This window comes from Solea senegalensis, linkage group LG3 (assembly GCF_019176455.1).
Source record: "Solea senegalensis isolate Sse05_10M linkage group LG3, IFAPA_SoseM_1, whole genome shotgun sequence".
NCBI classification, from domain to species: domain Eukaryota; kingdom Metazoa; phylum Chordata; class Actinopteri; order Pleuronectiformes; family Soleidae; genus Solea; species Solea senegalensis.
The window spans coordinates 29546077-29560853 of record NC_058023.1 but is presented as its reverse complement, the minus strand read 5'-3'; the positions used below and the strand labels follow the sequence as shown (position 1 = coordinate 29560853).

At 40.2% G+C, this 14777-nt stretch overlaps 2 protein-coding genes across 3 annotated transcripts; one reads left to right on the top strand and one right to left on the bottom strand.

The window, feature by feature from the left end:
• Positions 1-811: 811 nt before the first annotated feature.
• On the bottom strand, positions 812-8290 carry tspan33a (tetraspanin 33a). 2 transcript variants are annotated; one of them, XM_044021496.1, is made up of 8 exons: positions 7945-8290; positions 5047-5104; positions 4367-4494; positions 4159-4233; positions 3220-3315; positions 2996-3124; positions 2739-2900; positions 812-1554 (listed from the first exon to the last, which is right to left on the bottom strand). In XM_044021496.1, exons 1-8 carry the CDS (start codon positions 8044-8046, stop codon positions 1453-1455), a joined length of 852 nt encoding a protein of 283 aa, XP_043877431.1. In that variant the 5' UTR covers positions 8047-8290; the 3' UTR covers positions 812-1452. The 2 variants fall into 2 exon arrangements, with proteins under 2 accessions (XP_043877431.1, XP_043877432.1); XM_044021497.1 differs by having other exon boundaries at positions 4367-4491.
• A 622-nt stretch (positions 8291-8912) lies between these two features.
• LOC122765953 (zinc finger protein 436-like) lies at positions 8913-12191 on the top strand. The gene is made up of 8 exons (XM_044020451.1): positions 8913-9027; positions 9232-9434; positions 9694-9801; positions 9978-10073; positions 10202-10312; positions 10518-10638; positions 10725-10919; positions 11005-12191. Exons 1-8 carry the CDS (start codon positions 9009-9011, stop codon positions 12024-12026), a joined length of 1875 nt encoding a protein of 624 aa, XP_043876386.1. The 5' UTR covers positions 8913-9008; the 3' UTR covers positions 12027-12191.
• Positions 12192-14777: the final 2586 nt, after the last annotated feature.

The following is a 14777-nucleotide window of genomic DNA, read 5'->3' as shown; positions in this document are numbered from 1 at the left end:
GTTAACAACGCATTTGTGCCGAGTCACTTCAAAGAAACGACTCTCCATGTAAAAAGTATTGTTCTCCCAAAAAGAAGACAGACAGCCCATAACATGACTCAGCTAAAATGCTTTTGCTGGTTTTTATTTCTAATTTTTAAATTGGGATTGCGTTGGATTTTACATTTCTTGAAGCAGTTTGTGCTGAGTCATTTATTGTATGTAAGAAATATTCTGCCAAAAAGAAGACATGACTCAGATAAAATGCTTTTCAGACTTTTCTTCACATTTTTTCTACAGCCTGTTGCACAGTGACGTCTGCAATATTTAAAACTCTCTTTGGATTGTATCGGATTTTACATTTTTATCTGTCTAATATCTGATCCAGTGATAGTGACCAGTATTGGAGCGATATTGACTGCTGTCATTTACAGCTGTGGCCGTGATTCACAGACACAACAAGTGTCTTTTGTCAAACTTTAACTGTTACTGTATCACAACAACAAGGAGGGAGGGTGAGATTATCTCCAGCCACGTGTCTGCTCGCAATTCAGACGTTCACAAAAATCTGGGGAAAGCCGGGAGTCCCCACCACGTCGCTCTGTCTCTTCAAGAAACAAACAAAAGGATGAGCAGAATAAAACAGGATTTAAAACACATCAACAACAACATATGGAGGGATTATAAACTGAGTGATTTGGCAAACATTTGTTTACAATGGCAACACACAAAGAGACACACACACACACACACACCAGCTCTGCAGCAACAGCAGTGAGGAGGAGGAAATGACATCATGTGCAGTTTGAGGTCTCAGTGGGACGACCAAATATCAAACATATCAAAAAACTTTATTATACTGTAACAAGGGCAGGAGGACGCCTTTCACGTAAACACACACTATAAAAAAAAACATAGACAGTAGATGTATACATCTTATGTATCCACTATGCTGGCCTCTCTATTGTTTCATATATATATATATGTATATATATATATATATATATATATATATATATACATATATATGTTTGTAAAAACATTATACAAACACACATTATATGATACATATATCTAAAATGTGAATAAAAAATAAATTATAATTCAGAAAATGACAGAATCTCCTCACCGCACCAGTGGTTACAGTAATTCAGTAATTTAATGTTCATATAATTTGCTAAAAACTTTATAAAAGAACACATTCTTCCCTTTTCAGTGAACGTTTGCAGCAGCATAAACGTGCGGACATCTTCTGACTCAAACTTCAGTTTGGCAACTAGAGAATATGAAAGGTTGAAACGTAAAAGCATGGTCTGTGTCCACTGGGGGGAGACAGAGAGCCATGTTCTCATCTGTTTCCTTATTTAAATCCAAAGAGGATGAGACTCTGTACTTATACGATGAAGATGTACCATCCTGCTGCTGCTGCTGCTTGAATCACGTATGGTGTGTGGTGAGGTCAGGGGTCAGGGGTCAGCTCCAGGGGTCAGTGCGGTGTTTGAGGTTGTAGTTCTGGAGCTCGATCTGGTCTTTGATCTGGTTGATCAGAATCTGAGACAAGAGGATCCCGACCAGCTGCACAGAAAAGACACAGAGGACAAACAGAGGGATCGTCAGATGGATGCAACTGCTGGCTCCTTGTGGTGTTATGGCTTGCAGGCCACAACCGGCCCACCAGAAGGTCCAAATCGGCCCGCAGGATGAATTTGTGAAAATGATGATTAATTGTAATGTGAAATATGATATTTGTCAGCTGTGACTAAATGTAGATCCACTGTGATGTGTAAGATGTAATGCACATGTGTAAACTTAGGCAATATATTTTTGAAATTGCGCTTATTTTTCCTCAAGAAATGTCATATGTTTTGTAAAAAGATACTTCGTTAAACGCAAAACAAAGAGTTTGTTATTATTTTTACTGGTATGGCCTACTGGCCTACTGGTATGACTACTGAACATAATAATAATTCATTACACAGCACATTTCAGGCAAAGATGGTACCCAAGTTGCTTTACACAGTCAAATAAAATCAAACAAACAACCAAAGAGAAATAAACCAATAAAAACAATTGAGCTAATAATGTATTACACAAAATATAATAATAGTCACAACAAAATATTGTATCAATATAATAAAACAATGGCAGCAACATAGTTAAATCTAATTAAAAAAATATATTAAAGGGATTTGTTTTAAGTTTCATTTTTAAAAGAGTGTTGGCTGCTCTGATGCTAATGCTGCCTTCATGTGCAATCGGAACTATGGTAAATACGAGTTCGCAACGTGACAAAAATGCACATTTTCATGATTTTCATTTGGAAATTGGGAGAAAATGTGTTGAGTTCCTGAGTGGAGACAACCTTACTAAGACTAAGACAAGATTCACCATGTTTCACCAATTCCTGTATTGTTGATTGCATACAAGATGTTAATGTTGTATCTATTTACATTTTCATTTCGCTCCAACAACAAAAGAACTTGAACGTAACGCACTCGTATTTCACATTTCACAAATGGAAAGTTTCATCTTTCCGATAGCACGTGAAGGCAACATAAAGGCAGGATGTTCCATAGTTTAGCTCCATTAAAAAAGATGAAAGCAGATCTCTTATATCACATATTGGGATTTTTTCTTAAAAGTGTAAGGACTGTTGTCAGGACATAAAAATACTTTTAAGATTATTATTATTATTACTTTTTTAAGATTATCATTGCCATAATAATCTCTGCTCTGTTAACTTCACTATCACAGATTACCTGTGGGATGGCCAGTCCCAGTGCGATGCCGCCCAGCAGGAACATGTTGCTGTGAATCCAGTTGACCAGTTTATCGATGCAGCCGTTGGTGTAGATGTGATCTCCAGCTTTAAGGTATTCTAGATCCTGCACGCCCTGACCGCACATGGTGTTGACAACCTCCTGCACACGTTGATATAAATATACAGATTAAACACACACACACACACACACACACGCAGAGTGAACCCTATCAGTACAGCGTGTAATAAGACAACCTTGTCTTTGGATATGATACAACAGGAGAACGGGACAGAGCAGCGTTCTCTGCTGGGATTGTTCTCCTTGCAGCTGAAGTACATGTTCTGGGACCAGTCCGTGTACGTCACGCCACCACAGCAGCCAAACTGAAGAGACAGACACTTGTTTGAGACACGTGTCGGGGAAGTTTTGTAAAAACCACAGCAAATGCTCATACTTGATGTTTTTAATCTGCACTGACCTCCATTTGACCAAAATCAATAAGGTTCTGCAGATCGATGTCATCTCTGTAGTGGACGATGGCATTGTTGATCATCTCGGTCACTTTACCCCGAGCCTTGGAGTGTGTGGAGAACAAAGTTTAGCACCATGTTCAGAAAACATACACACAAAAGATTGACACATTTTCCTTTTACAAGCAAAATCAGAAATGTTTTTATGACAAATAATAACATAAAAATAAAAAAGAGAGAAAACAGCAAAATCAATAAATCAACAAACCAAATGATCATTAACTCTTTAACACCTAAACATCACAATGTCCGTCTTATAATATAATAACTTTTCAATAGCTGGCAGTTATCTACAATTTACGGCAAGTTAAAATAGTGTATTAACAATTTAAAATGAAGAAAAACGCTTTAAATTGTACATGAAAACCAGATTATGTGTGTTAAATTTGAAATTTAAACAGTATAAAACATATTTATAATAACATCAGTTTGAGTTTTTTTGTCTCAATGTCCAAAAACTCTCCTCTGTGGTGACAAAGACTCTGAGAAATGACCATAATAACCACAAGTTGGCTTTGGCGTGCAACTTCCCAGCTTTCAGAAACCGTCGCATAATTACGATCATGCAGAGTGCGCTTTGAACAAACATGTCGCCTGAGATACGCTCGGTGTTAGAGGGTTAAGATGAGAGCTAAGAATCATTACGTTAGAATTGTGATACACACTCAAACTACTTCAAATGTTTAGTTCAAATCAAATACAGTAAAAATCAATTAATAAACCAATCTTTGACAAACAAACTAAATCCTCTGTATTGTTTTTCATGACGGTGTCGTTATACTTTGTCTGCTTTTAACCAAAAATATTACCTATATCTGCATTATATTCACCTCTTTAACTGTAGTTGGAAATCTGATAAACACTCCTTAAAAAATGTTTTCCACTACCGTGTCTGAGAAGATGAAGCCCAGGATTCCAGCGACGAGCTGCAGCAGGAAGATCACGGTGAGCGAGATACAGAACTGAGCAGGAGAGAGAATCCAATTAATCTGGTTTGTGTTAATTCATTAGAGGACACATTCCATGAAATTCCACACGGAGTTTGAAGGAGACACACACAGAACATACCCTTGATACGCCGCGTGTCTCACTTACCGTCTGCAGGAGGCAGATGTTCTCTCGCAGGGAGCCCACGCAGCCACAGAAGGTGATAATGAACATGAGAACCCCGACGACCATCAGCATCACAGCGGGGTCCACTGACAGACACGCCAGAGCTGCTTCTGTCGTTAAGACAAGGGAAACAAGGGAAACAAGGGAAACAAGGCGAGAAGAGTTCAAACATGTTGACGTTATTATTCTGCCTCTGTTTACTCTTTGAGAACATAAGTCATCTAACATTGTCCAGTGGAAGCATCAGACTGAGGGAGTGTTGGAGTGTATACAGCGGCAGTCAGACTCCACTTCTGACACTTGGTGAGCCATTCTTTGTGTTTACACTCCCTCCTGGTAGCAGTTAACCATATTAACCACAATAACTAGTCGCCAAACCCTTAACCATAAGTCAATGCCTAACCCTAACCTGAACCTAAGCACAATTCAAATCTCAGCCCTGAACTGAAAAACCTCGTCAGATATGAGGTTCTGCCTCATTAGGACCAGGTTTTTGGTCAGAGTTTATACCAGAAAAGACAAATACACACACACACACACACACACACACAAACCTAAAACTTGGTAAACACAGATTTTTCCCGCCACATTGTTCACAAAAAGCACACAGTCTTGTTCTCCTGACACTCGATCCTCCCACACACACACACACACTCATTTACCTGCATGTTTCATCATGCGGGCATACACGCCGATGGACACCATGACGAGGGCGATCACCTGAACAGAATCCATCAATACGTTCAATTCAAAACACACTCGAGGCATGAGACAATAATAATATTAATAATAATAATAAAGACCACAAACATCACAGAGAGCATTTCTGTGTTCATACTTGTTAAGGGAGTGGCAGAACACTGAATCACGATGAAAGGAAAGATGTGGAGGAGGTAAAGGAACATTTGAGTTGAGTCACAGAAAAGGCTCGTTCTTTTTGTGGGTTCAGCGTCAGACTTAAGGACAAGCACAACATTCAAGTGTCAGGAGCGAGAGACTCTGCGTCCATTAGCCTAAATCAAACCTGGCAGCTTTCTGAACCCTTCACTCTCTCTAAAAAAGAAGAAAGAATAAAATAAATAAAGAGTCTTTCAGTGAGGGCTTCTCTCCCAGTCTCAATAGAATAATGGCGATCCCTCACAAATGAAATGGATCCAGTTACCACAGACTCTGCAGCCTCTCAGTGCGGCGAGCCAAATTCTGCCTGACTGTTTCTGTAAAGGTTTAGTTCCACAGTGACTTAAACACATGACACCTGGAGCAGAGCCTTTTTTTTCCCTGTGTAATTCTGCAGCATGCATAGTAGTTATTATAGTAGTTAGTTATTAAAGTTCCTGTTTGACTGAACACCATTAGGCCTGCAGTAAGTAAAGTAAAATAAATAAATAGACTTTTTAAAAGAAAATTCTGGCTTTACAATGATTGAAAGATCAAATATTGATTCTTAAATTCTTTCTTAATTGATTGGAGGAGCCAACAGCAAAGAGGACATGAAGGCCAAGCTGAGCTCACAGCACCCTCTGCTGGACAACTTGGAAATTACTTCAAACTGTCTCATGCACTTCTAGGCTGGATATTTTGATCCCCCTACGACTGTAGTGTAGAGTTCAACAAAAATGTGCATTAAAGTAACTACTCTGATTATTGAATAGTGTGAGAGTTGCACATTTTGTACAATTTACAACGTTCGTTCTTTGAAAAATAGCATTTATAACCAAACAAACTTGGTTTGGAAACTAAAATATATCTATATATATGTAGTATATATTATTGTAAGTCGCTAAATGACATGTAATGTAATGTAATAGACATATAGAAATATATAGAAATCAAATCACTGAAGGAAATGAGTAGTGCTAGCAGTCCGACTTGCTAAGGTTACAGAGAACACCTAGAAAAGAGCTCAGTGTAGCCAGAGGCAACAGAAATGGCAACAACACATTCCACAATGAAGAGCTTCAAGTTTTTACAAAGTCTGATCATGTTCACGACAAAGAGTCTGACGCTGCTTCAACACGGCTGACACATTTACACCGTACAGAGAGTGCAGAAGGAAATGTCTTTGCACTGAGAGAAAACCTCAGAATGTTAAATCCGCAAGTGTAAGTGTAAGAAATCTCCTTATGTTAGAAGTCACCAGACACCGAGAGCTGAAACCCACTGATTTGAACTTTGCCTTGTTTACAGGCCACTGTTGCTCTCGACTGTTCATTTCCAACTCAGTTAGAACTGTTAACATTGGAACCTTTAATCTACTGTTTATCACACAATCAGGTTATTTTCTGACAGTATTCACACACAAAAAGAAAGACAAGGTGAAGATAGACGGGTGAAATAAAGACGGTATGAAACACAAACAGTAGTTTAGTGACAGTGTGGATTTTTTTTTAATGAGTGATGAGCATTTAACGAGGAGCTGATGAAACACTGCTGATTTGCAGAGTAAAAATGTAACTTGGTCACTGTCCAGTGGACATGAAGCTCACACCTGGTGTGTGTGTGTATGCGTGTGTGTGTGTGTGTGTGTGTGTGGGGCTGTTAACTTCCTCATTCGCTCCGTTGACCACCTTTCAGTCTCTGTGAAACAGCAAAGTTGCAGAACAACTCAGACAAACAAAGCAGTGTGTGTGAGAGTGAATGTTACCTCTTGAGAACCTTTTCTGGCCTAAACACCTGTCAGGACCAGTCGACCCCATGCAGACCAAAACCTGGTTCTGAGGCAGTTCTGATTAAGGTTGGGTTAGGTTGTGTGTGTGTGTTTATTTTGGGCTGGACCTCACGCTCTGTCACATCTTTAAGGGGCTGTTTATAGGTTAAGAATTGGGTTCATGTCAGGTGTGAGCTTACGAGATTTAGTTAATGGTTAAGGTTAAGGTAAAGGGCTATAGGGAATGCAGTGTGTCTTTATTTTATAAAATAAAGACATGTCATATCCATATATTTGTTCCCCTGTACAAGGGTTTTAGTGAGGTTTTTCCTCACACGATGTGAAGGACAGTGGGGGTCACTTGCTGTACAGACTGTAGAGCCCTTTGAGGAAATTTGTGTTTGTAAAGTTAGGATATATAGATAAAACTGACATGAATCTATAAGACAACTGTACAAAATGTGTGTGTGTTTGCATAGGTGAACCGACAGGACAGGTATAACAGGTGAACGTTGGGGCCCCAGAAGAAAAAAGGGTACACTTTCAATGGTTTAAAAATAATAATAATAACAAAAAATAACAAGCGGGCCCCTGGGAGTGGTCCTTGTGTTCTTCGGCTGAGGCCCCCACAGTCTAGTGTTTGAGTGTGTGAAAATCTAGATTTCACACTTTAGTGAAGAACATACTTCGGAAAACAGAAACAAATACTTAACTGTTTGTATGTCTATAAGAGTTCTAGTTAGTTTGTTTAGTGAAACAAACAAACAAACAGGTAGTGTAAGTAACAGTGAGTGTAAAGTGGATTACTAAGAAAACACAAATGATTAACCTGCCCACAGGGAAAAGTAAATAAAGGTCGCCACACTTCATAATCTGTGCCAAATACCATTTGAAACAGCGCGTGAACACTCACCCAAAATAAAAAGTTAAATATGAAGAGCAGATACTTGACAACTGGACTGACGAAACTGAAGTCCTCATCATGTCCAGGTGTTCCTCTGCGTCTGCCTCCCATGGCGACGCGAGTCCCTCCGAGCGTCGCGGCCAAGTTAGCGCGCAAACGGATTATTTATGTGTAGGAAAAAACGAGCGTGCGAGCGCAAACGCAACGACTCGCCCGCATAATGACGACGATGAGTTACTGCCTTTTCTCTCTGTTATTAATATTCGTCCTGAGTCGACGCGGAGGAGCTGGTGTCAGAGCTGAGCTGCCTCCAGCGGTGACTGCGAGACTCACTCACTCACCGACTGTGACTGACTGGGCGTGTAAAAGCTGGGTGTGTTTGTAGTTTCACGTACGTGCCTCTTTCTTTCTCCACCGGTGTTTTCATGACACCAAACGTGTTTTGGAAATCAAACAAACTTCAATTTGTAGCACTTATGTTAATATAAAGGATAAAAACATACAAACAATAACTCTCTCTCTCTCTCACACACACACCATGAATAAATGTAGTAGTAATAATAGTACTACTACTACTTTTTTTTTTTTACAAAATGGACAATGTTTTTGTTGAATGAGGAAGGTTGTTGATGACCTTCTTGTTTGTTTTTTGTCAATAAAACTTTATTTCAAAGGGTATTAAAATGTAATTTGTATTTCCGTTACATATGATACACATGGTGTGCAAATTAAGTAGCACTATGTAGAAACCCCTATCCATCCTTAATGTAGAAGTATTAAATATTAGAACAAAAATAGATAGAAAGAGAGATAGATTTGTTAGTGGTTTTTTTTTAAGTCTACATGAAGTAATACAAATATGTTCATATTCCCAATATGTCTTATACAGATCCTATATCATTCGCGTATTCTAATCTAATTCTAATTTCTCGACTTTTATTTTGAAGGGAGTCAAAGACGAGGGTGTTCACAACATCCGCTTTAACAGGAAGTGTTACGCGCATTTCCTGCTTTGTAGAATGAATGCCAAAGTTGTTCTTTCGTCAATGTTTGGACGTTTTTAGACAAAGAAAATGGCGTGGAAAAGTAAAGGTTTGTCCGATGACGACTCTAAATGTGTGCTAACATTACTGCTTGTTTATATCAGCCAAGTACGTGCAGTTGATGTATGAGAACGGTAGCCAATGCTCTCGTGAATGCGAGCAGTGTGTTATTAGCATGTAAATAGACGTTTACGCCTCTGTGTATTCGTATATTCCCTCACAGTAAAGCGCCTGTTTTCATTGTCGTGTGCAGGTTCCACTCTTCCTCCGGCCTCCTTACATCTCCTGGTGCCTCCAGTGAGACTAATGTCTGCCTTCATGTGGCAGATAGTGCAGCAGCACAATGTGATGCAGTATGATAAGCTGGTGGACTTCATCAGTCTGGTGACTGAGATCGTCCCGGATCTCCTGAGTTCTGGTCAGAGAGCTCAGCTCGTCCTGAGTCTCAGAGCAAAGGTGAGACATGAATGTGGAGATGTCAAACTCCTGAGACTGTCTATCATGTTTAGGGAAAATGTCACTGAGTCGTCATAACAGCCTGGACATGTGGTGCAAAAACAAACACACTATACTTACAGGATTGAAATATTTACAGTTAACATAAGGTGCATCAAAATAGAAAGACATATTGTTAACTTATTGTTGTGAATCAGCCTGTCCCCTGCTGTGTTGTCATCACATGAGTTACTTGTCTTCTACCTTTGTCCAATTGCAGCTAGTTCTGGAGTTGTGTCGTGGTGATGGCGTGGGCAGTTTGCAGAGTATCCAGAGCCACCTGGATAAAATCCATGCCTGTAGTGCTGACGTGAGCACCACTGACCAGGTACTGGGATTTTAAAGCAAATCACAGAAATCATGTACTTTAACTTAGGTCAACACATAAATAGCGTGTAACAAATTGTTACTGCAGTAACTGAAGCAACTTTTTATGAAATGCAGCATTAGGTTATTATGTGAAATTAAATCTGTCTTATTTTATTGTTGCCTCATTCTTGACAGACCACTGGTGAAATTCTGAAGACGTCATACACCAATTTTGCCACATTGGTCCAGAACATTTTGAATGTTCCTTTTGAAAAGGAGTACTTTTTCCAGGTGAGAAATGTGTCAGGACACAGATTTGATTTATGACAAAGATGAAATGTATTTTGTGTATTCTTCGGTTGCACAGTCTGAAGAGTGATAAACAGTGATAAACCCCAAAGCTTTGGCTGTTTCTGCAGGAAGTTTTTCCTACAAACTATGGCTCTGACTACGACCAAAGACTGAAGCAGATGGTGTCTCTATTCCTGTCCAGGCTGGAACAGCTGCTGCCCATACCAGATCTGCCACAGGTGCCTCTAACAGCAGTGCAAACATCACAAATCTAAACAAACAAAAGTGTCAAACATATTAAACAGTAAAGACACACCTGCACGTCCCATGAAAAGTGTGGATTCTGAAGGAAAATGTTCCAATGACAATTTTGATTTGGTGTATTTGGTGTTAGGTATGGTGCTGCTTTATAGACGTGTTGGTCTTATTTCCTACATGTGTCAGACAGCTGCATGGCTCACAGAAACAACATCTGTGTCAGAAGAATTTGGACAACATCTGTCAGAACCTTTTGCCCTGAAGTCCCTGCTGCTTCATCACAGAGAGCTGGGCACACTCACCACAGGTGAGTTCAACAGAGAGAAGATGGATTATGTTTCTTTTTTAAGTGATGCTAATGAGTGAAATGTTAATTCCTCTACTCTGCCGCAGCTCCAACAAGTAGTGAGGAAGATGTCCTCTTGTCCACGCTGATCTTCCCTCCTCATACTGGAGTGGGGAGGTTCACTGAGGTCTACAATGAAGGTGATGACCAAGATAGTGAGAAAGATAATCTGGCATCGGAGGATTTAGAAGTGGAAGATATAAGTTCCACCACAGCTGATTGGTTGCCAAAAAAGAAACCAGGTTAGACAAAAGCAGTGGACTAGAACTGATCCAAATACAGTTAGTGTTTCTTATACTAACGTGCCGTGTCTTATTTTTTTCCCAGGTCCTCTGTCACGCTTATTCATCTGCCCTCAGTGTTCGTTTGCTCACCGTATAAAGAGGAAGGTGCAGGAGCACATCCAGAGTGAGCATCGTGCAGCACCCCCCAATGTTAAAAAAACACTGGTAAAAAAAGCCAAAGCTCACCCGAAAAGGAATGACTCCATCGCTGGAAAGAAGAAGGGTGTCTCGAACCGAAAGGGGATTTACAAACAAAAGGACTGCATGGAAAAAAAGCGGGAACATAAGGAGAAGAATGACAACGTGGAAAACAAGGAACGAAGGAGACGGAAAGAGCCCGCGGGGGAGGATAAAAGGTTTCTGAGCACACGAGCAGTAAACAAAAACTTCACAGAGGAAGAGACTAAATGCTTGACGTGTGAAAAGATTTTTGAACATCCGAATCAACTGAAGACCCACCTGAAGCTCCACACCTTCCGGCATCACTGCAGCCAGTGTGAGAAGGGATTCACCAGCTCATCCGGTTATTATCAACACCAGCGGCTCCACAAGAAAGGACGGATATTCACCTGCAGTCAGTGCAACAAGGGTTTCCTGTGTAATTATTCACTCAAGCAGCATGAGCGCCTACATAACGGCCCCTCCAACCTGTGCACCATCTGTGGAAAAGGCTTCTCCAAAACAGGCATTACAAGACACATGCAGATGCACCGAGGAGAGAAGAATTATCTCTGCACCACGTGTGGGAAGTCGTTTTTGTCTTCAGGAGAGCTTCTGCTCCACACTCGCTCTCACACGGGTGAGCTGCCGTACACCTGCACCCAATGTGGGAAGGGCTTCTCCTGCAAGAGCCACCTGAACACCCACATACGCTCTCACACAGGGGAGCGCCCGTACCTGTGCTCCCAGTGTCAGAAGCGCTTCCTCACTCTGAACTGCCTGAAGAGACACACGCTCTGCCACAACGGGGTGAAACCATTCAAGTGTCCAAACTGTGAGAGAGAATTCTCCCAGCAGGGGAATCTGAAAAGACATTTGGCAACTCATAAACCTGACGTGATTTAACATGTGATTTTTCTTTTTTTACGATGTACAAAAGAACAGATAAAACAATGTAGATTATTATAGTGATGGCAAATGTCTTTATTCATATGATCCTCACCGATGTTTATCACTGAAAGATGCAATGGGATTTCCAGTATATGGAATAAAGAAGGTATGTTTTTTCCATGTTTGCTTTGGATTCTTTAAACTTTAAATCATGCTTGTAGACGCAATTGATTTTTAGAAAATGAGTTGTTAGGAAAGCTGTAAAGGTGAATTATGAATTTGTTTCTGGTCTTAAAACCCCTGAGTGGATCATAATATAATATTATTATAATAGTCAGTCTGGATGAGAATAAAAAATGATTGCTTCATTTATCATCAAACACTTTATCCTCCACGCGAGGGTCGCTGGTGCCAATCCCATCTGACATAGGATTAAGGGGACACCCTGGTCACCATATCCATCGCAGGGCCACACAGAGACACTGTTATATCATAAAGTAAGCACAGTATTATAAGAGGATAACATCCAGCTTCACTCTAAGGTCATGTGACTAGAATGACATGTGGAAAACAACTCTTCTTGGTCCAGTTCAATTTCTTTAGCTGCTCCAACGTGATAAACTGATAACTTTATTCCAGATGTGTCTGGAACCAGCGCACAGAAGAACGGAAGTGAAAACCACGGCTGTAGGAAATGCAATTTATTTGCAATTTTTTAATAACATCATTCCTCAGATAAAAATGCAATGTTACAGGAATATACATCAGATATTAATTTAAAACTTGCTTTCAAGGGACCATACAGTCTAAATATACTTTTTCCTTTTTTATTTACTGTTAGCGTGCGTTATAAGCAAGACAGACTCTGTCACCAATGACAGACTGACAAGTTACAGATACAAACTGTACATTACGTATTTACAAATCAACTTTTTGTTTGGTTTTTCTATTCAATTTTTATTGAAAATAGGAGTAGAAAAAGTGATTGAATTAATATTCTGATTTATTTCATTTGTATTCTTTCTTACTAAAGTCTAAAATGAAATGAACAGAAAAAAAAATATCAAGAACTCTCCTTTAGAAAAAAGAAAGAGAAGATCAAGAAGAAGAAGGGGGGGTTGTGGGGGGAAAGGGTGTGTCAACTGTGAGACCATGCAGTCGTCACCAAGGAGACAAATGGTAACTGAGGAAACCAAATGATGTTGGGCCAGTGTCACTTAGCAACCTCAGAACCAATTAAATCCCTCGTAGAGTGGAGGGGGTGTGGCTTATGTTAAAGAACTCAAGTTACAAAACAGCCACCTGCCTCCAAAGCTACTGCAAGCACAATAACACACTCTAGTTCTTTTTTTTTTTTTGGACCATAAATAGTGCTGTTATTATATACTACATTTAACAGTAGCGACACAACTAATATCACCACACGTTGGTCTCTGTGTGAACACCTCTCTCCACAAAATAAACTGGAGCATCGACGACGGACGTCTCTCTCTCGACAAGAAAAGAACACAAACAAACAGCTCAATCCATCAGAGGCCCTTCAACACTTTGCATGAGTCGTGAACTAAGACGACGGACAAAGAAAATCATAGGTCACTACTGACCGGTGGAGAACAGAGGCCATGCAGCACTGACATTTACCTGGTAACCACACAAGAGAAAAGCCTTTTCGTTCAGATGGAGCCTGGATAGGGTTTAACTTTATGACTGTGTACGTTTGAAGTCTCAAAACACCCGCAGGTAAAAACCCCCGATAATGTATGTGACGCCGTGACAGATAAATTTCCTTTTCTCAGCAACATTGAAACCACAAAAGTAAAGTAAAGTAAAGTTTGGTGAAGCTCTGTTGTGCCAGCAAAGAGCAGATCTGTGAGAGCCACACACACACACACACTGAGAAAGCCTGGTTAAAAATCTCACACATTTGAGGAAAACACCTCAACTTAAATCTAACTCTAAATCTAACTTTCAAATACTAAAAAATGTGGAGTTTTTCCACTGCATCCGACATTCATGAAGATGACAGCGCTGAAATAATAATCATTCATGTTCAAGAGAAGAAGAAGAAGAAGAAGAAGAAGAAGAAGAAGAAGAAGAAGGAGATGCAGAGACATTCATGGCTCCGGTTGAGGAAAGAGTGTGCTCCATAAAGCTGCAGCCACACCTCTGACAACCTCCGCGCTCAAAGTCACAGTTACTACAAACACTCTCCGGTAAAGCAGAAAACTCCATCCACACGTCCCTCTTTTCTATTCTATGTGTGATTTACAGCTCCAATGAGAGCATGAATAACACCAAGAGACAGACTGCGTGAAACACAAGGCTTTCAAGGTCCTTCAAAATACTAACAGTCCATGGTGCTGCTGTGGTTGATGCTACACGATGGGTGAGTTATAGCGGGAAAACGTGGCTTATTTCTAAATCAAACTGGGCAAGTGAAGCAACTCTCTGGTCCGTTTTTGAACTGGACCAGAGTTCTACTGCCGTTCCTCCTCGCCCATAAAATTCATAGAAAAATACAATTCTCCCACGACCGATGGGTGAAGGCTTCACATGCGAGACCTGACATGCATGAAAAAAGAATTCAAGCCATTTGAGCGTCACTCTGAGCCACTGCAGTATCAAACTTATCTTCCTATAGCTCACTGAAATCCTGCTTTTGCTTTGGTGACACTCAAAATACTCAAAGGAAACTTACCAATAATGATGTTAAAATCTGGGTCTAACAGAACAAATGCCAACAGTTCACTACACCTCCAGTCCTGA

Coding starts and splice junctions, on each gene's coding strand:
- tspan33a (XM_044021496.1), bottom strand. CDS start 8,046: ATGGGAGGCAGACGCAGAGGAACACCTGGACATGATGAGGACTTCAGT. Junction 5,105..7,944: donor TATTTAACTTTTTATTTTGG/GTGAGTGTTCAC, acceptor GATTCTGTTCAG/GTGATCGCCCTCGTCATGGT. Junction 3,316..4,158: donor GCTTCATCTTCTCAGACACG/GTAGTGGAAAAC, acceptor ACACACTCCAAG/GCTCGGGGTAAAGTGACCGA.
- LOC122765953 (XM_044020451.1), top strand. Junction 10,074..10,201: donor AAAAGGAGTACTTTTTCCAG/GTGAGAAATGTG, acceptor CTGTTTCTGCAG/GAAGTTTTTCCTACAAACTA. Junction 10,639..10,724: donor GCTGGGCACACTCACCACAG/GTGAGTTCAACA, acceptor ACTCTGCCGCAG/CTCCAACAAGTAGTGAGGAA.